Source organism: Primulina tabacum, chromosome 2, assembly GCF_025594145.1.
Source record: "Primulina tabacum isolate GXHZ01 chromosome 2, ASM2559414v2, whole genome shotgun sequence".
NCBI lineage: Eukaryota > Viridiplantae > Streptophyta > Magnoliopsida > Lamiales > Gesneriaceae > Primulina > Primulina tabacum.
In genome coordinates, this window is record NC_134551.1 from 8,467,669 (window position 1) to 8,488,733 (window position 21,065).

The following is a 21,065-nucleotide window of genomic DNA, read 5'->3' on the forward strand; positions in this document are numbered from 1 at the left end:
AGCAAATACCTGCCACCATAGCTGCAGTCGCCGCCACCGCATTGGTGTTGCCTGCGTGCAGAAGTGAGGTGGTGGGCCCGCAACAGCAGGAGGAGACTCTATCGAACATACCGCAAACTTTGTCCAGTGAGTGCACTGCTGAACTGAAGGATTGCAAAAGGAGGTATAAATCCAAATGCCCGAGTCAAGAAAAGCCGAGAGTTGCACCAGTAAATGTACGACCGTTTGCATGCAGGGTGGATTTGGTTCTCCTGGCGAAGGCCCCTTTCAGTATGAGGAGGTAAAAATGAGGCCTTTTATCCTATATATCCTGCCTTAGAGATGTAGGATTTTGCCATGATCATGAAAATGTTTCACATTGTATTCGATTAAAAGAGATATACATGCATTAACGCTTGGATGGACCTAGTGGAGACTAACTATCTAATTTTTTCAGGAACTACCAAATTTGAGTTGTGATGTGGTTCGTGAAGTGGATTGCATTTATAATTATATTGTTTACACTTTGAAATTTACCGCACATTCATTTCCTTTAGTTGATTTGTAAAAACTTGGACTGAGAAAGAAGAAAACTCAGACTTTCATGGAGATGCAAGTTCAAGTTGATTTCTATAGATAGTCCTTCAAACTTAATGAACGAGCATAGTGGCAACTACCTCCTCAGTCTTGAATAGCTGGAGTCTGATCTAAATGGATGATTTGCGGTGGTAAATTACTCAGCTTATCTTCGAAGTTAATTGTGGTCAATGCTAGTTTTCATTCTTGGTTTTGCCATTCTGGCATGTCCATGGTACATATAGAACCTTGCTTTCTTGGATTGGTAGCATAGCCTCCCAATTTAGCACATGAGTTCAGAATAATGTCTCTATGTATCAGTAGTTAGTGTAAGTCTTAAGATGATAATATTACCATATGATGATGTTTCCTTTCCAAAATATTGATATAAGCCAACACAAAATTGAAGAATCACAGAAACATATATTTATCAAGACCTGCAAAAAATGAAACTAGTGAATACTTTCATCTCTTCGTGGATAATATTATCTCTATGCAATAGGATCTCAATCGACCACACGTCGAAAGACAATGATTGCATGTTTTTGAACTACACCCTTCTCGTGTAATGCATGATGGAAATAGAGCGAGAGGGCGAACATAGCTAGCAGCATCATGATCTTTGAAATAGTAATGTCTGCATGACTGCATTGTATCTAACTCTTCGTGAAAATGATTTTTTCCAATGATATCGGTATTGCTCATATGCATGACATTTTCTATGCTTCAAAGTTTTCAGTCTGTTCAAATTTTAAATGCACATATCCGAAAGGTGCTTTGCAAATGCATGATGTTTAGTATTTATATCTTGATATTCGATACATATATTGATGAGAATGTTTTGCCTTTATGTACAGACCTCTGGTTGTTTTCAAGGACGGATTCCGGAGTCGTAAATATTGCTATATTTCCTTTTTCCCCTTAATATTTCATCACTGTCTTACATAACTTTGCTTTATGCTTTCTACATTTTCATAATTTACCCCGATCATTTGATAATATGTACAGCAGTTCTTTCAATTCAATACATGTCATGGAATTGAACGATGTAAATTTGCCAAAAAATTTGTTGTAAGTGATCTGAATCATGATCAACTCTCTATTGCTTTGACACACAATCACATAACCTATGTCCTTCAAAACTAAATGCTATGTCAATGGGCTTAGTTGATGGCTACGGATGTCTGGGGCAGACCCAAAAAATCAGGAGAGGAGGCCAAGGCAGGTCGGGCCCCCTTCTCCCCTCAGGTTCCCCCTGATAGCACTAACAATCTTCATTTACTTATTAGATGTTAAGATGCAGATGTGTAGCCATTTCTTATGCACTTCGACTTTTTTCTCTTGTCAGCAGTCTTTCGGAGTGCTCTGATATCTGTAATTTGATTGGAGATGGTGATGATGTTGAATCCTGAATCATTCTTGGTACGTGCAATTTTGTCCCCCTTAGCGAATTACTGGATTTTACATTGAAAATACAGTTGGAATGAGATTGTTTTTTCATTATACAAGTACCTACATACAGTTCACTGTAAATTCACTTAAGTTCTTCAAGATCACAGTATCAATATATGATGCCTGAAACTGTTGGATCCTCATGGTTTCCTCCGAGCAAGTGTGATTTAACAAATCCTGAGGTACTGGTTTTGGCTGGAGTGAGTCAAATTCAAAAGACGGGCTAATTGTGCGAGCGATTATTGTATATTTCGTACCTTGTGAAAATCTCATATCAATGACATCCGATCTTGAGCCGTTTAATGTTCAATCTATGCAACTGAATCTGCCGAGAATGTGATATCTGCCAACATGTGATCCGTCGACCCTCTCCAAGCACATTGACATCGTGTATGTGTTAGAGATTAATCCCTTGCCTCTTCTCATTCATGAATGGGGTTAATATACAATGTACAAACGTAAATTAAGGCTGGAAATATGTACAATAATCAAGCTAATTATAATTATAAACTAAGCCTAGAATATTGCTAGAATAATGTACAAGCATGATTTTAGGCTAGAAGAATTGTATTATCTAACACACCTCCGCAGGCGAAGCGGGAGGTAAGTGGACGCTTAGACTGTCCAGAAAATCATCAAACAAAATGCGCGGAAGACCTTTGGTGAAAATATCTGCAATCTGATATCGGGATGGAACATGTAGGACAAGTACTTTGCCACGTGCAACTTTCTCACGAACGAAATGAATATCCAATTCAATATGTTTAGTGCGCTGATGTTGTACGGGATTACCAGATAAGTATATCACACTAACATTATCACAGTAGACAAGTGTAGCTTTTCGGAGAGGACAATGAAGCTCAAGTAGTAAGTTCCTGATCCAGCAGGATTCGGAAACAACATTAGCTACACCTCCGTATTCGGCCTCGGCACTAGACTTCGAAAGAGTCGGTTGACGTTTGGACGACCATGAGATGAGGTTGTCGTCGAGAAAAACACAATAACCCGAAGAGGATCGGCGAGTGTCGGGACAACCTCCCCGGTCCGTATCTGTATAAGAGACCAAGTTGCCAATAGGAGATGTATAAAGATGTAAGCCGAGCATAAGAGTGCCCTGAATGTAGCACAAAATGCGCTTAAGAGCATGCATATGCGCATTCTGTGGATCATGCATGTGAAGACAAACCTGTTGCACTGCATAAGATATATCAGGACGAGTGAACGTGAGATATTGTAGTGCACCTGCAAGCTGTCTGTATTTTGTCGGATCGTCAAAAGGAGCATCTGTAATGACACCAAGTTTGGACTTAGTGTGAACTGGAGTAAGGCACGTGCTGCAGTTGGTCATGCCAGCCCGTTCTAGTATCTCCTCGGCATATCGTTGCTGCGAAAGGAAGAGGCCATTCGTATGTTTGGTAACACTAATCCCCAAAAAATAACTCAATGGACCAAGGTCCTTCATGGCGAACTCCGATGCCAAAAGGGACATGATAGACTTGCGAAGATTATCGGAGGAAGCTGTGAGAATAATGTCATCAACATATAGTAGAATATATGCAACATCAGAACTCTTCTTGTAAAATGATCAGATTTGCTGTGAGAAAACCCAATGGAGGAGACATAGTCTGCAAAACGCTCATACCAGGCCCGTGGAGCCTGTTTTAGGCCATAGAGAGATTTTTGTAACAAGCAAACATGATCAGGATATTTGGGATCTTTGAATCCCAATGGTTGATGCATATACACTGTTTCATGGAGATAGGCCATGTAAGAAAGCATTCTTGATTTCAAGCTGGTGAATTGGCCAAGAATGTGATAAGGCAATGGTCAGAACAACCCGAATGGTAGCAGGCTTAACCACAGGACTAAAGGTTTCATCACAATCCACACCTTGCTTTTGAGACCTGCCATCACCTACAAGACGGGCTTTATACCGCTCAAAATCACCGTTAGATTTCCGTTTATGACGAAAAATCCACATAGACCGAATAACATTCACATTAGGTGGACGAGGCACTAATTTCCAAGTTTTATTTTTAATAAGAGCATTATATTCATCTATCATTGCATCCTTCCAATTTGAGTCATGGAGAGCATTTACTGGATTTTTTGGTATGAGTGAAATGATTGTAGTGGTCGTGGAGCTCAAATTAGTGTCATATTTGTGGTTGGGTTTAAAAATGCCATGTTTACTTCTGGTCGTCATTCCATGAAACACGGGATGAGGAGTACTCGGCCTGGGTGAAGATGTGTTGGGCTGTGATTGGAAGTTTGTCCCTGTAGCGGTGGTAGGTAGCAGAGAACTACTGACTGGGTTCAGCCAGTGCCATGGGGTGAGGGGAATTTATTTGGGTCACATGCTGACTTGTAGAAGTAGGGGAGATAGGTGGAGTTTGAGAGCCAAATGGGGCCGAAACAGAATGTGGGGCTGGAGATGTGACAGTGCTAGGCTGATCCGTAGACTGAGGGTGAGAGGATGAATTTTGTGGGCTATGGTTGTGCATTTGATGAAGTAGAAAAGGAGGTATGCCATTGTCTAAGAAATCGTATTCATGAGATGAAGCAGTATAAATCTTGGAGAATGGGAATTCATTTTCAATAAAATGCACGTGACGACACACAAAAATTCTTCCGGTTGACATGTCATAGCACTTATAACCACGATGGTTAGGAGGGTAACCTAAGAAAGCACAAGGGGTGGAGCGTTGTTGTAGCTTGTTAATTTTGGAGGAAGGAAAAAGGGGAAAACACAGGCAACCAAAAACGCGGAGATGAGAAAAGGAAGGATCTTGTTTGTAAAGAATTTGAGTTGGAGATGAGTAACCTAGAACTTTGGCAGGGAGAACATTGAGAATGTAGGTAGCCATCTCAAGTGCATGGTGCCAAAAGGAACCCGGAATAGATGCATGTGCAAGGAGAGTGCGAATTATATTATTGATTGGTTGAATATGTCTTTCGGCTTTTCCATTTTGAGGTGAAGTGTAAGGGCAAGAGAGACGAAGTCGAAGGCCATTATCAATGCATAATCTTTGAAATGAACCATTAACAAACTCTGTACCGTTATCACATTGAAAGGTTTTGATAGGTCTTTCAAATTGAGTTTTGATAAGAGCATGAAAAACTTTGAAGTATGGAAACACTTGTGATTTTTTAGCAAGAGGATAGGTCCACAAGAATTTACTAAAACCATCAAGAAAAAGAATATAATAACGATGCCCACTTGAACTTGCAATAGGTGAAGTCCACAAGTCACTATGAATAATATCAAATGGTAAAGTAGTAACAGACATAGAGTCACTAAAAGGCAACTTTTTAAGTTTACCAAGAGGACAAGAGAAACATGATTGTTTAGAAGCTTTATTACAAGAAATTAAATTGCTTTGACAAAGAGAATGTAAAACATTGTCTCCCGGATGTCCAAGACGATTATGCCACAGGGTAGAGGACAAAGCCGTGAGAGCCGAGGGGGATAATGATTTAGTGTGTTGATTATTTGAGAAGATAGGATATAGATCGCTCATGCTGTCACATCTCATGATTTTGGTCCCTTTCTGTAAATCATTCACAGAAAATCCAAAAGGATCAAATTCAACAGAAACATAGTTATCGGTGGTAAATTTACGAACCGAAATTAGGTTTTTGATGAGTTTAGGAGCATGTAACATATTGTTTAAGGATAAAGGTGGGTGAGGTTTAGGCAAAGAAGTACTTCCATGACCAATAATTGGAATCAAATGGCCATTGCCAACAACAAATTGACGATGATTATTGCTCGAATTAAAATAACAGGAAAATATACCTTGATCCGCCGTCATGTGAGATGTCGCTCCGGTGTCCATGTAGTAGTTTCCATCTGGCTGAGAGAGCGACATGGTGTGCATGGCTGTCTCGACGTCCATAGGAATGTTATAAGCCTGCTGAGGCCTTGGGCCAAGAACACCAGATGCCCTCTTAAGGTAATTTTTCCTAGGTTGTTGCTGCCATGGACTAGAAGGAAATGGGCATGGTGGAATGGCCCATGGAGCTCCCCATTGTTGTTGTGCCCAGTTGCCCCCAAGGAGTCTGCCACTGCCAGGGACGTGGCTGCTGTGGGTTTGTGGCAAAAACAGAATTTCCAACGCCATTGGCGGCTCCACTGCTGTTATTTCTTCCACGGTTGGATTGGTAGTTATCTCGGCCATTATTTTTCTTTTTGTTCTTGCTGTGATTATTATTATTCCTGCCGGCAGTATTGGGTGAGTGACCATCATCCAAGGGTTGATTGCCATTTGCGGTGGCGAGTAAGGCGGCGACGCCACCACCCTCCTTGGCTGCAGCGCTTTTAATTGTTCTTTCCCGCAATTTAAGGCGAGACCTGCAATTTTCAAAGGTAGGCAAAGGATCCTGATTCTGAATGTAATCAACAACCCCAGAATAAGCCTCCGGTAACCCTCCCGTGAGTTTAAGAACGAGACGGCTGTTGGTCACATGTGCATCGACGTCGGCTAATCTGTCCGCCAAAGATTTCACATGATTACAATAAGCATCAATGGATGAAAAATCGGCAAAGTCGACAGCGGCCAATTCTTCTTCGAGATGAGTAGCACGAGAGCCCTTATTGTCACGAAATATTCCCTTTAAACGCACCCATGCAGCCTCTGTAGAATCGTCTTTAAACAAGATGGCATGAAGTAAATCAGGAGAGATTGTACTATAAATCCATTGCAAGACAGCGGCATCGAGACGCTGCCAAAGTTCAGGGTCAGGCAGCTTTTTGGCTTCATATTCTCCTTTTCCTTAGCCTCCGTTGGGGGATGAATGTGTTCAAGGAGATTATGAACCCTAAGTTGAACTTTGAAAAGTGCAGCCCATGAATGGTATTGCCCGGTCTCATTATCCAATGTGATTGGAATGACTGATTTCACATTGGTTATGGAGAGGGCAGGGTGAAATTTTTCTTTGATTTCAGACATGACGAGGATGAATAGAAAGAACGGAAGTTAGAAGAAGAGAGGTTTGAGGGCTACGTGAGTAGGGAGAATCCCAGGAATGGAAAATCCTATCGCTCTGATATCATGTTAGAGATTAATCCATTGCCTCTTCTCATTCATGAATGGGGTTAATATACAATGTTCACGTAAATTAAGGCTGGAAATATGTACAATAATCAAGCTAATTATAAACATAAACTAAGCCTAGAATATTGCTAGAATAATGTACGAGCATGATTTTAGGCTAGAAGAATTGTATTATCTAACCGTATGACAATTGCATTTCAGCATATCATGTACAACTTGGGAATTATAGTTACCATTTTATGACAACTGAATATCATGTCCTACAGTATATACAAGTTTCTTTTTCAAAATTTATGAGTTGTTTCTGTTTTCCTTTTGCACACAATATTGATTGAGCATTAGTGGCTCTATTGTACCTGTCTTGTTTTCGTGTAAAACCCTCTCAAGACTGACTCAAACCAACAGTGTCTTGTTCTTATGAGATCATATATATCATAAAATTCAACATGGCTTTGGGTTGAAAGTGTGTTTTTCAGATTTGTAGTGCGGTCAATTGCTTCTAACCAACGTCAAGCATTATTAAATGATGGGTGGGGCGACTGTGTTTACTTTTCAATTTTCAGACAATGCAACAAATGGTGATTCTTATTACCAGAAAATAGGTACAAGAAATAGTTGAACTACAGACTTTAAAAGTTGACAAATGCTGTTTCTGCGTCACTGCTCATAAATTAATATGAATGATTTCAGAAATAAAATCTAGTGATTTGATCAATACATAGATTTGCTTTTGACAAATGGCCAAAGCATATATATATTCTTTAAGTTTTTCTTTTTACTTTTTCCCTTTTTCTTCTTAATAAAAGGAAAGATGAGTAAGTTTGATCACAAATCCTTGTACTCTTTGGCCTCAAGTCCCTTTCTTGCGTAATAGTATCTTCAAAAATTAATTGGAACACGGAAAAAGGTTCTTTAGCCACCGAAAGAGGATGAATAGATGGAATTCTTTCGTATTTCTGATGGGACAGGCAAAATAATTTGAACTAATTTCCATTGTTTTATATTGTAGATAAGTAAATTCCCATTAGCGTTTGATCCCCATGAATTTTTAAAAGGAATAATAGCATTTTTTTTAATCACGTCCACATCCCAATGTTCTTATCTCTAATTAAAAATTGGAAAATGAAAGTTTTGGGATTCCAAACGCTCAAAGTGCATGTTCCATGATAATCCATTAACCATAACCAATATCAAGATGAAATAGATTAAATACCATATCCTCCCATTTTATTTTTCAATTTTTTTAAAAAAACAAAAACTATTTTTCTATCTTGAATACATGATTAAATTTAATTTATTTCGGCCATTCTTGGAAATTCAACAGTAGTTTTTATCCCCTGACTGCGGCTTATTCCGCATTATTGTTCCATGTCCAGATGTCCTCATCTCTTTGAACCTAAGCAATGTCCTCCATCACTTTTATCATCATGCATGTCCATATCCCATTATTGTTTTGTAGTGACGCCAAACCAAGATTCATATAGAAGTTGAATGCTTTCTTATCTCCCGATAAGGGTCACACAAAAAAAGAAATGGTTTTTACCCTTTTTTGAATTGAAATCATTGTCTTCAAATCTAAGAACTCAAATCCCTCTGCTTCCCACTTTTCATTATTTTCTTCCTAATCCGTCCCAAGCAAGGCAAGTAAAAATTCAGAAAATATCACTGAAAGTTCAGGCATTATCAAGAAATCACCATGCTTTCTTTTGGCCATTTGAGAATTTAGTAGAGACCCAAAGCGGACAAAAATTCAATTAGATCTCTAATGTTTAACAAAATCTGAATTTAATTCAGTTTCTTTCAACTATCCCAAATTGTTTCCATTGTTTCAAAGAATTTGCCCAAAATGATTCCTCAAAGCATAAATATTTTCAAAATATACCCAAACTATCGTGATTCTATTTTATTAAGGAGTTAGTATATTGGACCATAAAAATAGTATCGGAGCTGAGATAAATTATTTCAAACTTACAAAATTATTATTACTGTGTAATTAAATATCTGAAGATGAGATTTTCTAAAAAAATATGAATCCGAAGCTAGGTTAGAGATTAAATGTTTACATGACTTATTCCAATACTTTGGAATATTTACAAGAAAATTTAATCAAGGTTTAGATATCATGAGCAAAGATGAACATATCAGAATCACAAGTTAAATTTATGATTTAGAGCAATATGTTCCTAGAAATAGTCTTGAATTCCTCTAAACTCTCCAGAAATCTTAGAGAGATACAAAAGACGGTACAAAACTATGACAATCTGTTATACTATGTGCAATGTAAAATTGAAGAAATTCTTGGAACACTAAATGATATTCAAACAAGAATCCAAAATATAGAACAACACAATACTAGTAAAAGGTTCTCATAAAGAAGGTTATCACGATCATTTGGTACTGAACATTTATTACATAAAAGAGAGAACGTCAAAGTGATATAAAAACCTTTAACCGATGGCGAGAAAATGATCAATCTCATCAAAACTGTCTCAGAAAAAACAATAATCTGATGGCAATTATACATAAGATTGGTCTGGAGGATCAACAAGACTAGTGTTTTGCAAATTTTAGGATGTAGATCTGAACATGAACACAACTGGATGTTAGTTAGTAGAATACAAGAATCACTAATAGAAAGTGTGAGATCCTATAACACAAGCATAGGAGGACCCCGAAATGATTTTCAGGTTGGTGAAGAAACACACTCAATGGGAACCAAGTCAAGGTGAAGTCAAATTCTCTTGCACCAAACAGCCTAGGAGAAATCTATTTTGGAACCAATACAGCTTTATGGGGTTATGCTCATAAAAAACAGAGAAGATCTCATAGATGATTGGACATCGGCTATGAGAATCGCAGTAGAAGCACTTGATCTCAATAAAAAATGATTCATTAAACTATCAAAAATGAGTCTTATAAAATCAGTTTAAATTGCTTGGAACATGATTTAGGTAGAAACCAAAGAGTAAGTTCTGACCGAAAAATCTCTTAATGAGATAACAGAAAGAATTATTATTTAAACCACAACTTTTCTTTGGCATCTTTGCTAAAATGGCAAGTCCATACGATCTCACACCAAAAGGAGAACAACCAGTGATCAATGGTGCGCAGCGGTTTTTACAAAGCTCACACCAGATGAAGAACAACCATGTAGAAAAAATTTTATGCAGCAAAAATGACAATTATTTTTACTTGCAAAGAAATTTACCTTAAAAGTTAATGATACACATGTGAGTTTTTTTGAAAAATATAATTGAATCTAAACCAGTAAGGTTAGATTATTAAGATGGTACGCTTAGATTATTAAGATTGTACGCTTTATGTCAAATTTATATTTGTCATATTCTTATTATTAAATCTCATGAAAATATTCTTGTATATTTATTAACAAGATATGGACAACGTCAATGTCGATGACATCATGAAAATGCAGTCACTTGAGAGAACACTTTAAATGCTTCCAACAAAGTTCAACAAGCTTGCCATAAATGCAGAAGTTGAGGGTAAGCTACAACAAGTTGATAAGAGCATTTTCTCGAATCGAATCACATGATGTTTACATGCTTATACTCAGATATAGTATATATTACAAATCCGATCCTCCAGACTATTGAGAAACAACTTGCTTCTCTAAAGGAGAGTTTTCGAGTACATGGCTCTATACAATGAGCAAGGGATTCAAATACCCCTAGCACAAGTGCTAAGTCGGGAGATGAGTCGGCCCAAGCAAAAATTGAAGCTCTGAGTCCTTATCTCGAGTCTTCAAGTCAGTTTTTCACCTCGAGGATTGAAAAAAGAAAGTTCAACATTAGACCTCAAACCAACAAGGGTAAATCTAAGGTGGTACTAACGAGCTTATAATTTCTTCATTTCGGATATTTTAACAGAACCACGAGAAATTGAAAACAAGAATATGTATCAACTCAGCCACAATTCAGGTTGATATAGCAGGGAAGTATCCAAGGGTATGGATGAAACCAAATTCTTATCCTATGGAAGTCAAGACATGGTATGAATTTGGGGCTCTAGTCTTGGTTTATACATCACCCAGCTTCCCAGAAATATCAGCACTACCAAAGTTGATCCAAGAAGTTGTTCATGAAACATGACCAAACAACGATTATTTGTCCCGATGAGATATTTTAAATCTATATTTTTTCATTACAACACCAAAACCAGCTGGGAAAAGCTCACATGAAGTCTTTTCATTTTATCAAGTTAAGGAGGCCATAAATAATTATTCTGAAATTTATCAATGATTTTTCGAGCAGAAGAAACACCTCTTTTTGTTGCATTAACTGAAAATGACATCTCTACGACAAGAACACGAGATCTATGAATCTGTCTTACAGGGATGGACAAAATCAAGTTTTCATTTAAGTTTTATCAAAGTTCTTTAATGGATTTTTCAGTTATATATTATACAGGAAAAACTACAAGTTTTGCATATGACATATTTGAAAAGAAAAAAAATACTCTATGGAATAACAAGCTGCTTGAGAGCAAAAAAATTAGCCGGAAATTATGTAACATGGTTCATGTGGAAAGATGGTCAGAATGCATCTGTTCAGAATGTCTGAACCAAAAGAAGCCAGAATTTGATAAAGACTTTCGGCCAAGAACTGACTAAAATCATCTTGCAGAAACATGACCAAGTTGTGAAATGCCACACAAAAAACTCTCTTCAGAGACCTCAAAAGCAAAATATTATCCGACAGAAATAAAGAATGCAGGTGGGATGTGACTCATCACCACAAAAACAGATTAGTAATTAATAGAATATTGGACCATTAGCTAGTGAAAGAATGAACTACTCAACCACCAATTATAAGACATTGTTGACCACAACTGGAAATAAGGAGAAGAAATAATTCAAGATTGAATTCCAAATTTCAAATCTATCAAATCTTCTTTATACATATCAAGACAAAATAAAGATGAGAACATTATTCCAACTCTTCATATTCTTTCAAAAAAATTTGTAATATTTCTCTGTAGTTTATATGTAACGCTCCAGATTCGACGACTGTCTTCACTGTACCAAGACGAGTCTTTTCAGCGTACTTATGTCCTCACTCACACGCACCCTAGGAAACTTCCCAGGAGGTCACTCATCCCGAAATTGCCCCAAGTCAAGCACGCTTAACTTTGGAGTTTTTATGTGATGAGCTACTGAAAAGAAGATGCATCTTCGTGATATGAGTAGTACAAATCAAATCTTTTAAGCCCTCTTCAACTGTACAGTCCATTACATTGAACAGTCTCGGAATCCCTCTCATTCCGGTGTGAGATCGGTTCATTCATGTTCCCTCCACCTAGAAGCATGTCAGGTGCCGCTCATTGTCCGTGCAACCTCATGGCACCGGCGATCACCCCTCGCCCTCTTCGGCCCCGGGCCTCACATGCCCACCAGCTTCTGCTTGGTTCGTCTCCGAACCACAGCGTACTAAGAGAGGTCGGCTCTGATACCAACTGTAAAGCCCTAGATTCGACGACTGTCCTCACTGTACAAAGACGAGTCTTTCCAGCGTGCTTATGTCCTCACTCACACGTAACCTAGGAAACTTCCTAGGAGGTCATCTATCCCAAAATTGCCCCAAGTCAAGCACGTTTAATTTTGGAGTTCTTATGTGATGAGCTACCGAAAAGAAGGTTTCTGTCACGCCCCGAGCCCGGGCCTAGGTCCGCGCATGCGTGACTGCACAATGGGCTGCTATAACAACTACTTCGTATTCGTCCTCGCTTTACGAAAATAATTAACTCAAGTTGTTATAGAAGTCCATTGTAGCCCTTTATAAACTCATTTTAAATCTTTAATTTTTAAGATGTGGGACAATGGATATCACAATCACCCCTCTTTCAGAACGCGACGTCCTCGTCGCGTCCTGACCACTCGATCCACCAGCACCGAGAATCTAGAGATGACTCCTATAAGTTCAAGAGGTGGCTCACATGCACGTAGCACTTTGCCCCACAGGTTCAAGAGGTGGCTCCCATGCACGTAGCACTTTGCCCGCATAACACTTATTTCTCAGTGTTCCATGCCGGAGACCAGCTCTGATACCATTCTGTCACGCCCCGAGCCCGGGCCTAGGTCCGCGCCTGCGTGGACTGCACAATGAGCCGCTATAACAACTACTTCGTATTCGTACTCGCTTTACGAAAATGATTAACTCAAGTTGTTATAGAAGTCCATTGTTGTCCTTTATAAACTCATTTTAAATATTTAATTTTTAAGATGTGGGACAAGGGATATCACATTATATGTATTACTCAACAACCAATTATAAGACATTATCGACCACAACTAAAAATAAGGAAAAGAAATAATTCAAGATTGAAATCCAAATTTCAAATCCATCAAATCTTCTTTATACATATCAAAACAAAATAAAGATAAAAACATCATTCCAACTCTTCATTTTCTTTCAAAAAAATTTGTAATATTTCTATGTAGTTTATATGCATGATATTTCAACTACGATAGGTATCTAAACAAGTTTTTCCTCCCCTACAGAAAATTATTATGTAATAATATTACGTATGTTTGAATAAAAGAACCAAATATTATGTCTCTCGTTTTTTATTTTAAAATTAAACTTACTTGTTGTACACCATAATGTACACCATAAGATAGAAAACAATACAAAGTTGTATTAATTATGTTAAATAAATCTACTTCAGATACCATCAATTACGACTGTGATTAAGCTGTGAAGAACAGTATGTAAAACTTGATGTATATAACCCGACGACAATTCGATCAAAGAGGTAAAATGTTTAATTGATTATAAGAAAACATGATAAACCATAAATAGATATATGATATATATACAAGAACATGATAGACCATAAATAGATATATGGTATATAGACCGAGAAACTTGCGTAATCTTATGCGCTCGATAGATATAAGAATGTCAAGTGCTCATATCTAAAAATAAAATAAAAATAAAAATAGAAAACAGGGTAAATAGGAATAGAGACTACAGGAATAAAAAGGGAAAATTTCTACGCAGAGAAACTAAAATAAAGACACTAAAAAGAGAAAAGACTAAATTAATAATTACTTTAACATGAAAGACCAAATCGAGAATTACCCACCCACAGCCATGTTGGTCTCACACGCATAGACCTTCAAAGACATCCATCGTACCACAGCATTGGAAAATTAAGCGCAAAATCTATCTGTAAACCAAAAAATATATTTATATTTATCGGCAATTGGAAGAGTGTTTCCTAGACTAGGCCCTCATCCAACAACACATAGCTACTCATTCTTTGCAATATTTAGTTTCAGAATGAATCAAAAGGAAAAAACAATATTAATTTTATCCGATATAATGGAACTTAGGCCATTTCTGTGTCAGTTCCCAAACCTGGTATGCTCCACAAAAATCTCGTGTTAACGGATCTTAAGTCGTAGTAGATGCATTCGAATTTATTGAGCCATCAGCTGATCAAGCTGCATTTGCTCAAGCCATGCGCCCAAAACAGATTCATCAATTTCTTCCATCTGGTTACTCAGATTCTCGCCCATACTCATGGATGTACCAGCTACGGAATTTTCGTTCATATCATGACCAGATTCTTTGACAAGTGACTGAACCCATGATAAATCCGGCTCCTCCCCATTGTTGAGAAGCTCGGATGATAAAGATCTCTTCATCTTCCCAAACTCATCAGCATGGACTGACCACTCTGGTGCACCATTAGGGGAGCCCCAATTGGGCCAAGTGTCTTCTGAACAAGCATCGGCTGCTGCAACATTAGAACCAAGTTCACGTGAGCTAAGACTTCGAAACGGATGATGTAGCTTCTCACGTTGAGCTAGCAACGATGTTCGAGCACTCATTGGCGATATTGGCTCTATACTTCGAGGTGACAATCTCCCAGGAGACGGAACACATATAGGTGTTTTCAGCAGAGAGTGATCGATGTTTCTTGGTGAAAAATTAGTTCTGATTGGAGATAGCATGCTTTGTTGCTGTTGCTGGAATTGATAAAGGGCTGCTGCTTTGTGTGAAGGCGAAAACACTGTTGAACCAAATGCCTGATCAGAATATCTAGGAGAATTCTCTGCAGAAAATATATCATCCAGATTTGAAGGACTTGGCATTTTTGGATGAGCAGATCGGTTCAACAAATTGGTACTAATATTCGGATTCTGCAGAAGAGATAGCTCATTCAAGATTTGCTGCTGTTGGACATCAACTTCTGGAAAAAAACTCGAGCCTTCAGTGAGAATATCTCTAGCATTCAGAGATGATCGCAACCGACTGGACTGGAGATTACTTCCAGGCAAGTGCAGCAATGGAACATTATGTTGAGTCTGCCAACCCGTGCTCGAAATCCCATTAGTCGATGGAGAAATAGGAGGAGAAAATGGAGATGGTGACATCATAGGAATTGAGGGTGAACCCGGTAAAAGGCTCATCGCTGCAGCAAAATCCATGGCATTAGCAGCTGAGGTACTTGATCGAGGAGACGGAATAGCAGAACCAGTAGAGACGTATAATGGTCGAAGTTCATCCTGCGTGTGGGCGAAAAAACAAACTCTTCTGTTGCAACTTGTACCATCTTTGCATAGCCGAGTCCTATAATGTGCTGGGTGGAGCCAGCTCTCGAAAACACCATGAGCATATTCACACATATCCCCCCTTCGACAGGCCCCCTTGCGGAAATCAGGACAGGGCACACAGCTGTAATGATACTTCCTTGGATCCCTCCGCCGAGCATTTTCACCTGGGTGAACAAATGGGCACTCGGTCCAATCATGTGAATAGGCACGAGAACAGGGCCGCACCTTGAAAGAAAACATCCTAAACTCATCAGTTGAGTAGATGCCATTCTTGATGTCAGGTAAAGAAGGGTCAACTGGGTATTCTTTCTTCTCTGGTGCAGATGGCATGGGAATGTCATGAAATCTTGCACTCTTTGGAGAAGGTGCCAGTTGGGAGGGGGAAAACAGGGATTCATGTCCATGGGCCGGTGAAAATGGCGGAGAATCTGGAGTTTCAATTGACACCCTAAGGTTGTGTGCTTTCTCAAACATTATATCCGTTGCGAGCATCATTTGAAGGGAATTTTTCATTTCCGGAAACTTCAGGGATACAACAATAACATCAAAAGGTAAAAGCCCATCGGCATCAGCTATATTAGGATCGGCACCTGAGGCCAGGAGTAGTTTTACGACATCAACAGCATATGCCGACCCACTAGATGCAGCACAGTGAAGAGCAGTGCTCTTGTCGACACCACATGACCTATTCATGTCAACATCAGGTAAAGATACAATCAGTTTCACAACATCAACGCTACCGTAAGTCGCAGCCACCATCAAGGGAGTCCTTTGCTGCAAAACTATTTGATTCGAGCCTTTTTGTCGTCCATACCACGCTCCGACCTCATCAACTCTAGATGCTAATTGATCCAAGCACCTTTCAAAGCCCTCAACATCATTGTTCGCAGCAACTTCAAGCAAGTTATGAAAAGAATCTAGAGTTTCAGCATAGAGATTGGAATCCATGATTACACCGTCTCTTCTAATGTCAAAGTAAACGGGAATTGATACACCTCCAGGCCCTAACCAATCTATTTTGCACATGCTTTCATTTTTAGTCTTCAACTTCAAGGAGGCAAAAACAAAGAAATCTTGATATCAGAATCCAAAAGTGCAAAAGAACAGCAACAATAAATTCGGAAATAACAACAAAATTCCTAAATAACATACAGTTCATAGATAGACATGAAAATTAGTCCACCAAGATCGCCCAAAACAATAAAGGCACACAAGAGTTAAACACAAGAAATTTAAAAAATGAAAAATAACTTTACAGTAACATCCAGAATTAGAAAGGGTCGAAGATTTCATTGATGCACGAGGATTTAAGATTAAAAAGGGGCAGGGGTCACCGCACTTTAACAGCAAAAACTACCCTCATATATACGAGAACAAAATAATCGACCCATCCCAAAATAACAATATCAAAATAGTAAAATAAGCCTCGATCTTACTGCCAGTTTGGATGGTTCGACAAGAAACCGGCGGCCAAGAAATCCAACCCTTTCTCATAAAGTCAAAGTCCAACCCCAGGGAAAAAAATTGAGAAAGAAAATAAAAGGGATATAAACAACGCAACCCTTTTTATGATGCATGCCCATGAAGTTAAAATCAGATATCTGGACTTAAATCAGATTCTTGCGCAGCAAAAAACAAAGGAAAGCCAGCATCAGAATACTTACACCAGTACATTTAGCTCGCTAGCAGCGAGTTCACGAATTTATTACATATTCAAGCAAAACAAAAGCAACCGAAACTAGAAAACAAACAAAAACTCAGTACCAGGAAAAAAATAGATGAAAAAAACCCAGTGACCCCATCACCAAGAGCAGCAAAATATTCAATCTTTAGTATATACAGACCAAAAAAACTGTAAAGATGGAGGAGTTAGCTTTGTAAAGTCCTGATTATTCACAGATCTAGAGAAAGAAGAGTAAGTGGAGAGAATAAAGAAGTTGAAGTGACAAGAAGGGCAGATGCTTTTCTTCTCTTTCGCTCTTTTTTCTTAACCATTTCCTACGTTTATTTATGTTTTCTGCCCGCCGTGGATTGCCCTCAGTCTTTCGTGTCTTCTCTATATAAAGCTAAATCAGAGTTTACTCCCTCATACTAATAGTTAATCTTGTTTTACCCTCTCATATTCTTAAAAATGCATCATTTCTCTCGTATCCCTCTTATGTAAAATTTATCTCGAACGACGAGGATCTTTAGGTCTAGCGATAAGGCTGATGCTCCAAAACTTTGAATCTTGTGTTCGAGTCCAATAATGTGTGTTGTGTAGATTAAAATATACCTCTTCCCCTAACCCGCAAAATTTGTCTCCAAAGATAAAGAATATATGTTCTAATATTTTTCATTAAAAAAATCGTAATCCGACCGTAACCGTTTGAAACCACTCAAAACCGTAAGACTAATTTTTCATGTAAAACTGCGATTAATTTTTCAAAATACTAACCGACTGCATATGACAATTCGGTTTGAATTTTTTAAAAAAAACCGCAAAATCGCACCGTGATCACCTCTAGATTTGTTAAGCATCCAAAGAATGCGACTTAGAAAATTTAAATGCTAAAAACTATGGTATTTTGAGTTAGTGGCCATTGAATATTGAAGACATGTGTTAAAGGTAATAGTTACTCCATGATATGGTAAAATGGTGGTAATGGAGTAATTTCTTTCTTAAGTCGACATCTTTTGGCTTTATATTGGTATCTTTTAGTTAGTGGAGTGATCGGTAATCTAATATAAAAGAAAGACTGCACTTTATTCAATGACCAACATCTTACAGTGTTTCCCCACATTTACATTTAAATTGGTCGATTTGGGATAAATCCATCGATACTTGCTTCACAAGTGTCGATCGAATAAGAGGTATAAGAATACATGCTTATTTATATTCACACAAATTGACGCCCTAAATTGCTACAAATAATATTAAATAACAACAACAACAATTATATATATATATATATATATATATTATGTGTGTGTGTGTGTGGAATAGCATAATTTTTTAGAATTGAAACAAAATGTATCTCGTTAGTGATGTTATATTGATGGAGGTGTGTAAGAAATATTATTTCGATCCAAGAAAATATAGATAAAAAAATTATACATACGATTTTATAATAATAATAATAATAAGATAATTAAAATATATGACTTCGTAAAATCCAATCAATCAATAGTAATTGGCAAATTTAATTATACTCAAATAGATTCTATTTATGTATAATTTTTTTAACAAGATATAATTTATTAAGGGTTAGGTCGATGATACATGTGGGGGCACTGCCCTCACATGGTTTGGATGGACAAGATTCACACACATATGTGATTTTAAAAAAATTAGTGGACCCCATATATATATACACACATATATAAAATAGATTAATTAAGCTAATTTTTATATGTTTTTTTGGGTGTGTGAATTATATATTTCCTACCGATTTGGAAGCAGGTTATGCCACTTCGAACTATTTTACAAGTAATTACTATTGATTTTGGTCCTTTATTTATAAACGAAGGTTTGTTCATAAATGAAGGCTTTACGTCCGGCCATTTGTTGGTTTGTTCATATAAAATTTAAGTCTTTATACTTTCACTATTGATATTTTACAAGTGAGCTTATCACGTGCTTAAGTCCAACTTGTTGTTCTTATGTCCAAATAACAAGGGTTGAACAACAGGACCAGCCCATTAAGGTAAGCATCAATTGGCATGTAGCTAGGAAATGTGCTAGGGAACCCAAAGGTGCGTTGGGGTCTTGGATGGAGCTCGACCCTAGTATGCGAGCTCCCCATCTATTAGATCGCCATAGATGGGAAAGTTGGTAACCAGAGGATAGTTGAGTGTTCTAGTCATGAGGTGTAACATGATGATATGATGATTGTTTAGGAGTTACGAAGTATGCTGCTAAGTGACGAAGGAGATGAGAGGTGTGCTGGTGTCCTAGCTCGACCTGGAGAGGAACGCCCTATAGCTGGAAAAAACATGACACATTCATCCATAAAAACAAAGTTTGAGGACTTTATTATTTATTCATTATATTCATAATTTGATCATAATTTGTTATCACCTCTATTTTCTCCTGTCTTTTACTTTAAGCATTGAAAAAACACGTCGAAATTGTAAGATAAAATCTAGTTTTGGATATTAACAATACTTAAAACACTTTTGATCTTATAACTTGTTTCATGCAGTCAAATCAAGATCAGAGCTAAGGTCAAATATCATACTAGAAAACGAGGGATCGGTGCACAGTGCTCAAAAGATCAAGATCAAAGTACTTAGTTGTGCACAAGATCCAGAATAGAAGAGTGATCTTTGGATCAAAGTGTAATAACCCGAAACTTAAAATGACATTAGTCGGTTCAAAAATATCACAAAGCAATTCAGGACTACCAGCCTGTTCGGACCTTCCGAACCTAGGAATAGACCTTCTGAACCCTTGCAGCCAAAAATGAAGTAACGCATATAACAAACATCGAAATACAATAGTTCAGACCTTTCAAGATCGAAGCTTCCAATCTTACTTGTTCGATGAGGTGTCAAAGCGAGCATGACAAGTATGTCTGAAGCCCGTTCGGATCTTCCAAACTCTACCTATAAATAGGTCACTCGGGATTCATTTCCAGGAACACCTCTCAAGCTTACTCTATTGTTTCTAGAAAATATTATGGGCTTTTCCAGCTATTCCCTAAGGTTGTACGAGTTGCAAAACTCTCCCGGAGTAATCGGAAACTCAGATATCGAGCGGCAAAATTATCATCTTCGAAGGGCTATCGACGGGCGAAAGTATGTCCGAGGGCCTTGGCTGTAATTGGGAGATAGATTTTAAGTTATCAGGCATGATTATAGCATAATATTGTTTTTTGTCATATTGTCTAGGCTTGGAGTGCAGGGATTCAAGATTATAGTAGAGGTATGCAAGTAATGACAGAGATATCCAACTGAGTATATATTCCTATGTTTTGTATTTTACTTTTCGTATGATGCATGTTTTATTGTCATGAAATGATATTTATGCGGCATTTGCATGTCATGATGAGCATGAGTATCCTCTGATATAAGCCTTTAACTAGTAAGGGCCGCTCAGCCATGTTTCTTGGACGATTGGGTACCTAGAGAAACCGAGTTATGATCGGCACATACTGATACGGCAACCTTTCAAATTAATCTCAGACTGTCACATGTTCAAATTTGAAAAGTCACAAACATATATATTCGTGCCGCCTATCTTCAGTTCATTTCATTCACCTCCTAAAACTTTCAAGCATTTAAACACTCGGAGCATTTTCTTTGCAGAATCTACGCAAATGGCAAGCCAAACCCCTGCTTTCATTCTCAACGCAATGGCCATCGACTTCGACTATGTTCTATATGTTTCAGATGAAACTGTTAGGAGTGTCTTTCTGAAGCTCGACTCTGCTGGTCTG

The 21,065-nt window shown here is 37.9% G+C and overlaps 2 protein-coding genes and 2 long non-coding RNA genes across 7 annotated transcripts; 2 read left to right on the forward strand and 2 right to left on the reverse strand.

Annotated features, from left to right (window-relative positions):
* Positions 1 to 157: 157 nt before the first annotated feature.
* On the forward strand, positions 158 to 1,458 carry LOC142529453 (uncharacterized). Its single transcript, XR_012815902.1, has 3 exons — positions 158 to 280; positions 437 to 707; positions 1,413 to 1,458. It is a non-coding gene; the product is annotated as an uncharacterized LOC142529453 (long non-coding RNA).
* A 6-nt stretch (positions 1,459 to 1,464) lies between these two features.
* Positions 1,465 to 2,305, forward strand: LOC142529441 (uncharacterized). 3 transcript variants are annotated; one of them, XR_012815900.1, is made up of 3 exons: positions 1,465 to 1,626; positions 1,723 to 1,803; positions 1,907 to 2,305. It is a non-coding gene; the product is annotated as an uncharacterized LOC142529441 (long non-coding RNA). The 3 variants fall into 3 exon arrangements; XR_012815899.1 differs by having other exon boundaries at positions 1,465 to 1,803; XR_012815901.1 differs by having other exon boundaries at positions 1,465 to 1,780.
* A 3,666-nt stretch (positions 2,306 to 5,971) lies between these two features.
* LOC142537458 (uncharacterized) lies at positions 5,972 to 7,260 on the reverse strand. The gene is made up of 2 exons (XM_075642968.1): positions 7,245 to 7,260; positions 5,972 to 6,782 (listed from the first exon to the last, which is right to left on the reverse strand). The coding sequence occupies exons 1-2, from the start codon at positions 7,258 to 7,260 to the stop codon at positions 5,995 to 5,997; spliced, it is 804 nt and encodes a 267-aa protein (XP_075499083.1). The 3' UTR covers positions 5,972 to 5,994.
* A 6,995-nt stretch (positions 7,261 to 14,255) lies between these two features.
* LOC142529460 (zinc finger CCCH domain-containing protein 30-like) lies at positions 14,256 to 17,693 on the reverse strand. Of its 2 annotated transcripts, none has more exons than XM_075634996.1 (2): positions 17,410 to 17,693; positions 14,256 to 16,692 (listed from the first exon to the last, which is right to left on the reverse strand). In XM_075634996.1, exon 2 carries the CDS (start codon positions 16,669 to 16,671, stop codon positions 14,506 to 14,508), a length of 2,166 nt encoding a protein of 721 aa, XP_075491111.1. In that variant the 5' UTR covers positions 16,672 to 16,692; positions 17,410 to 17,693; the 3' UTR covers positions 14,256 to 14,505. The 2 variants fall into 2 exon arrangements, with proteins under 2 accessions (XP_075491111.1, XP_075491119.1); XM_075635004.1 differs by having other exon boundaries at positions 17,310 to 17,693.
* Between the last annotated feature and the right edge of the window lie 3,372 nt (positions 17,694 to 21,065).

Coding starts and splice junctions, on each gene's coding strand:
- LOC142529460 (XM_075634996.1), bottom strand. CDS start 16,671: ATGTGCAAAATAGATTGGTTAGGGCCTGGAGGTGTATCAATTCCCGTT.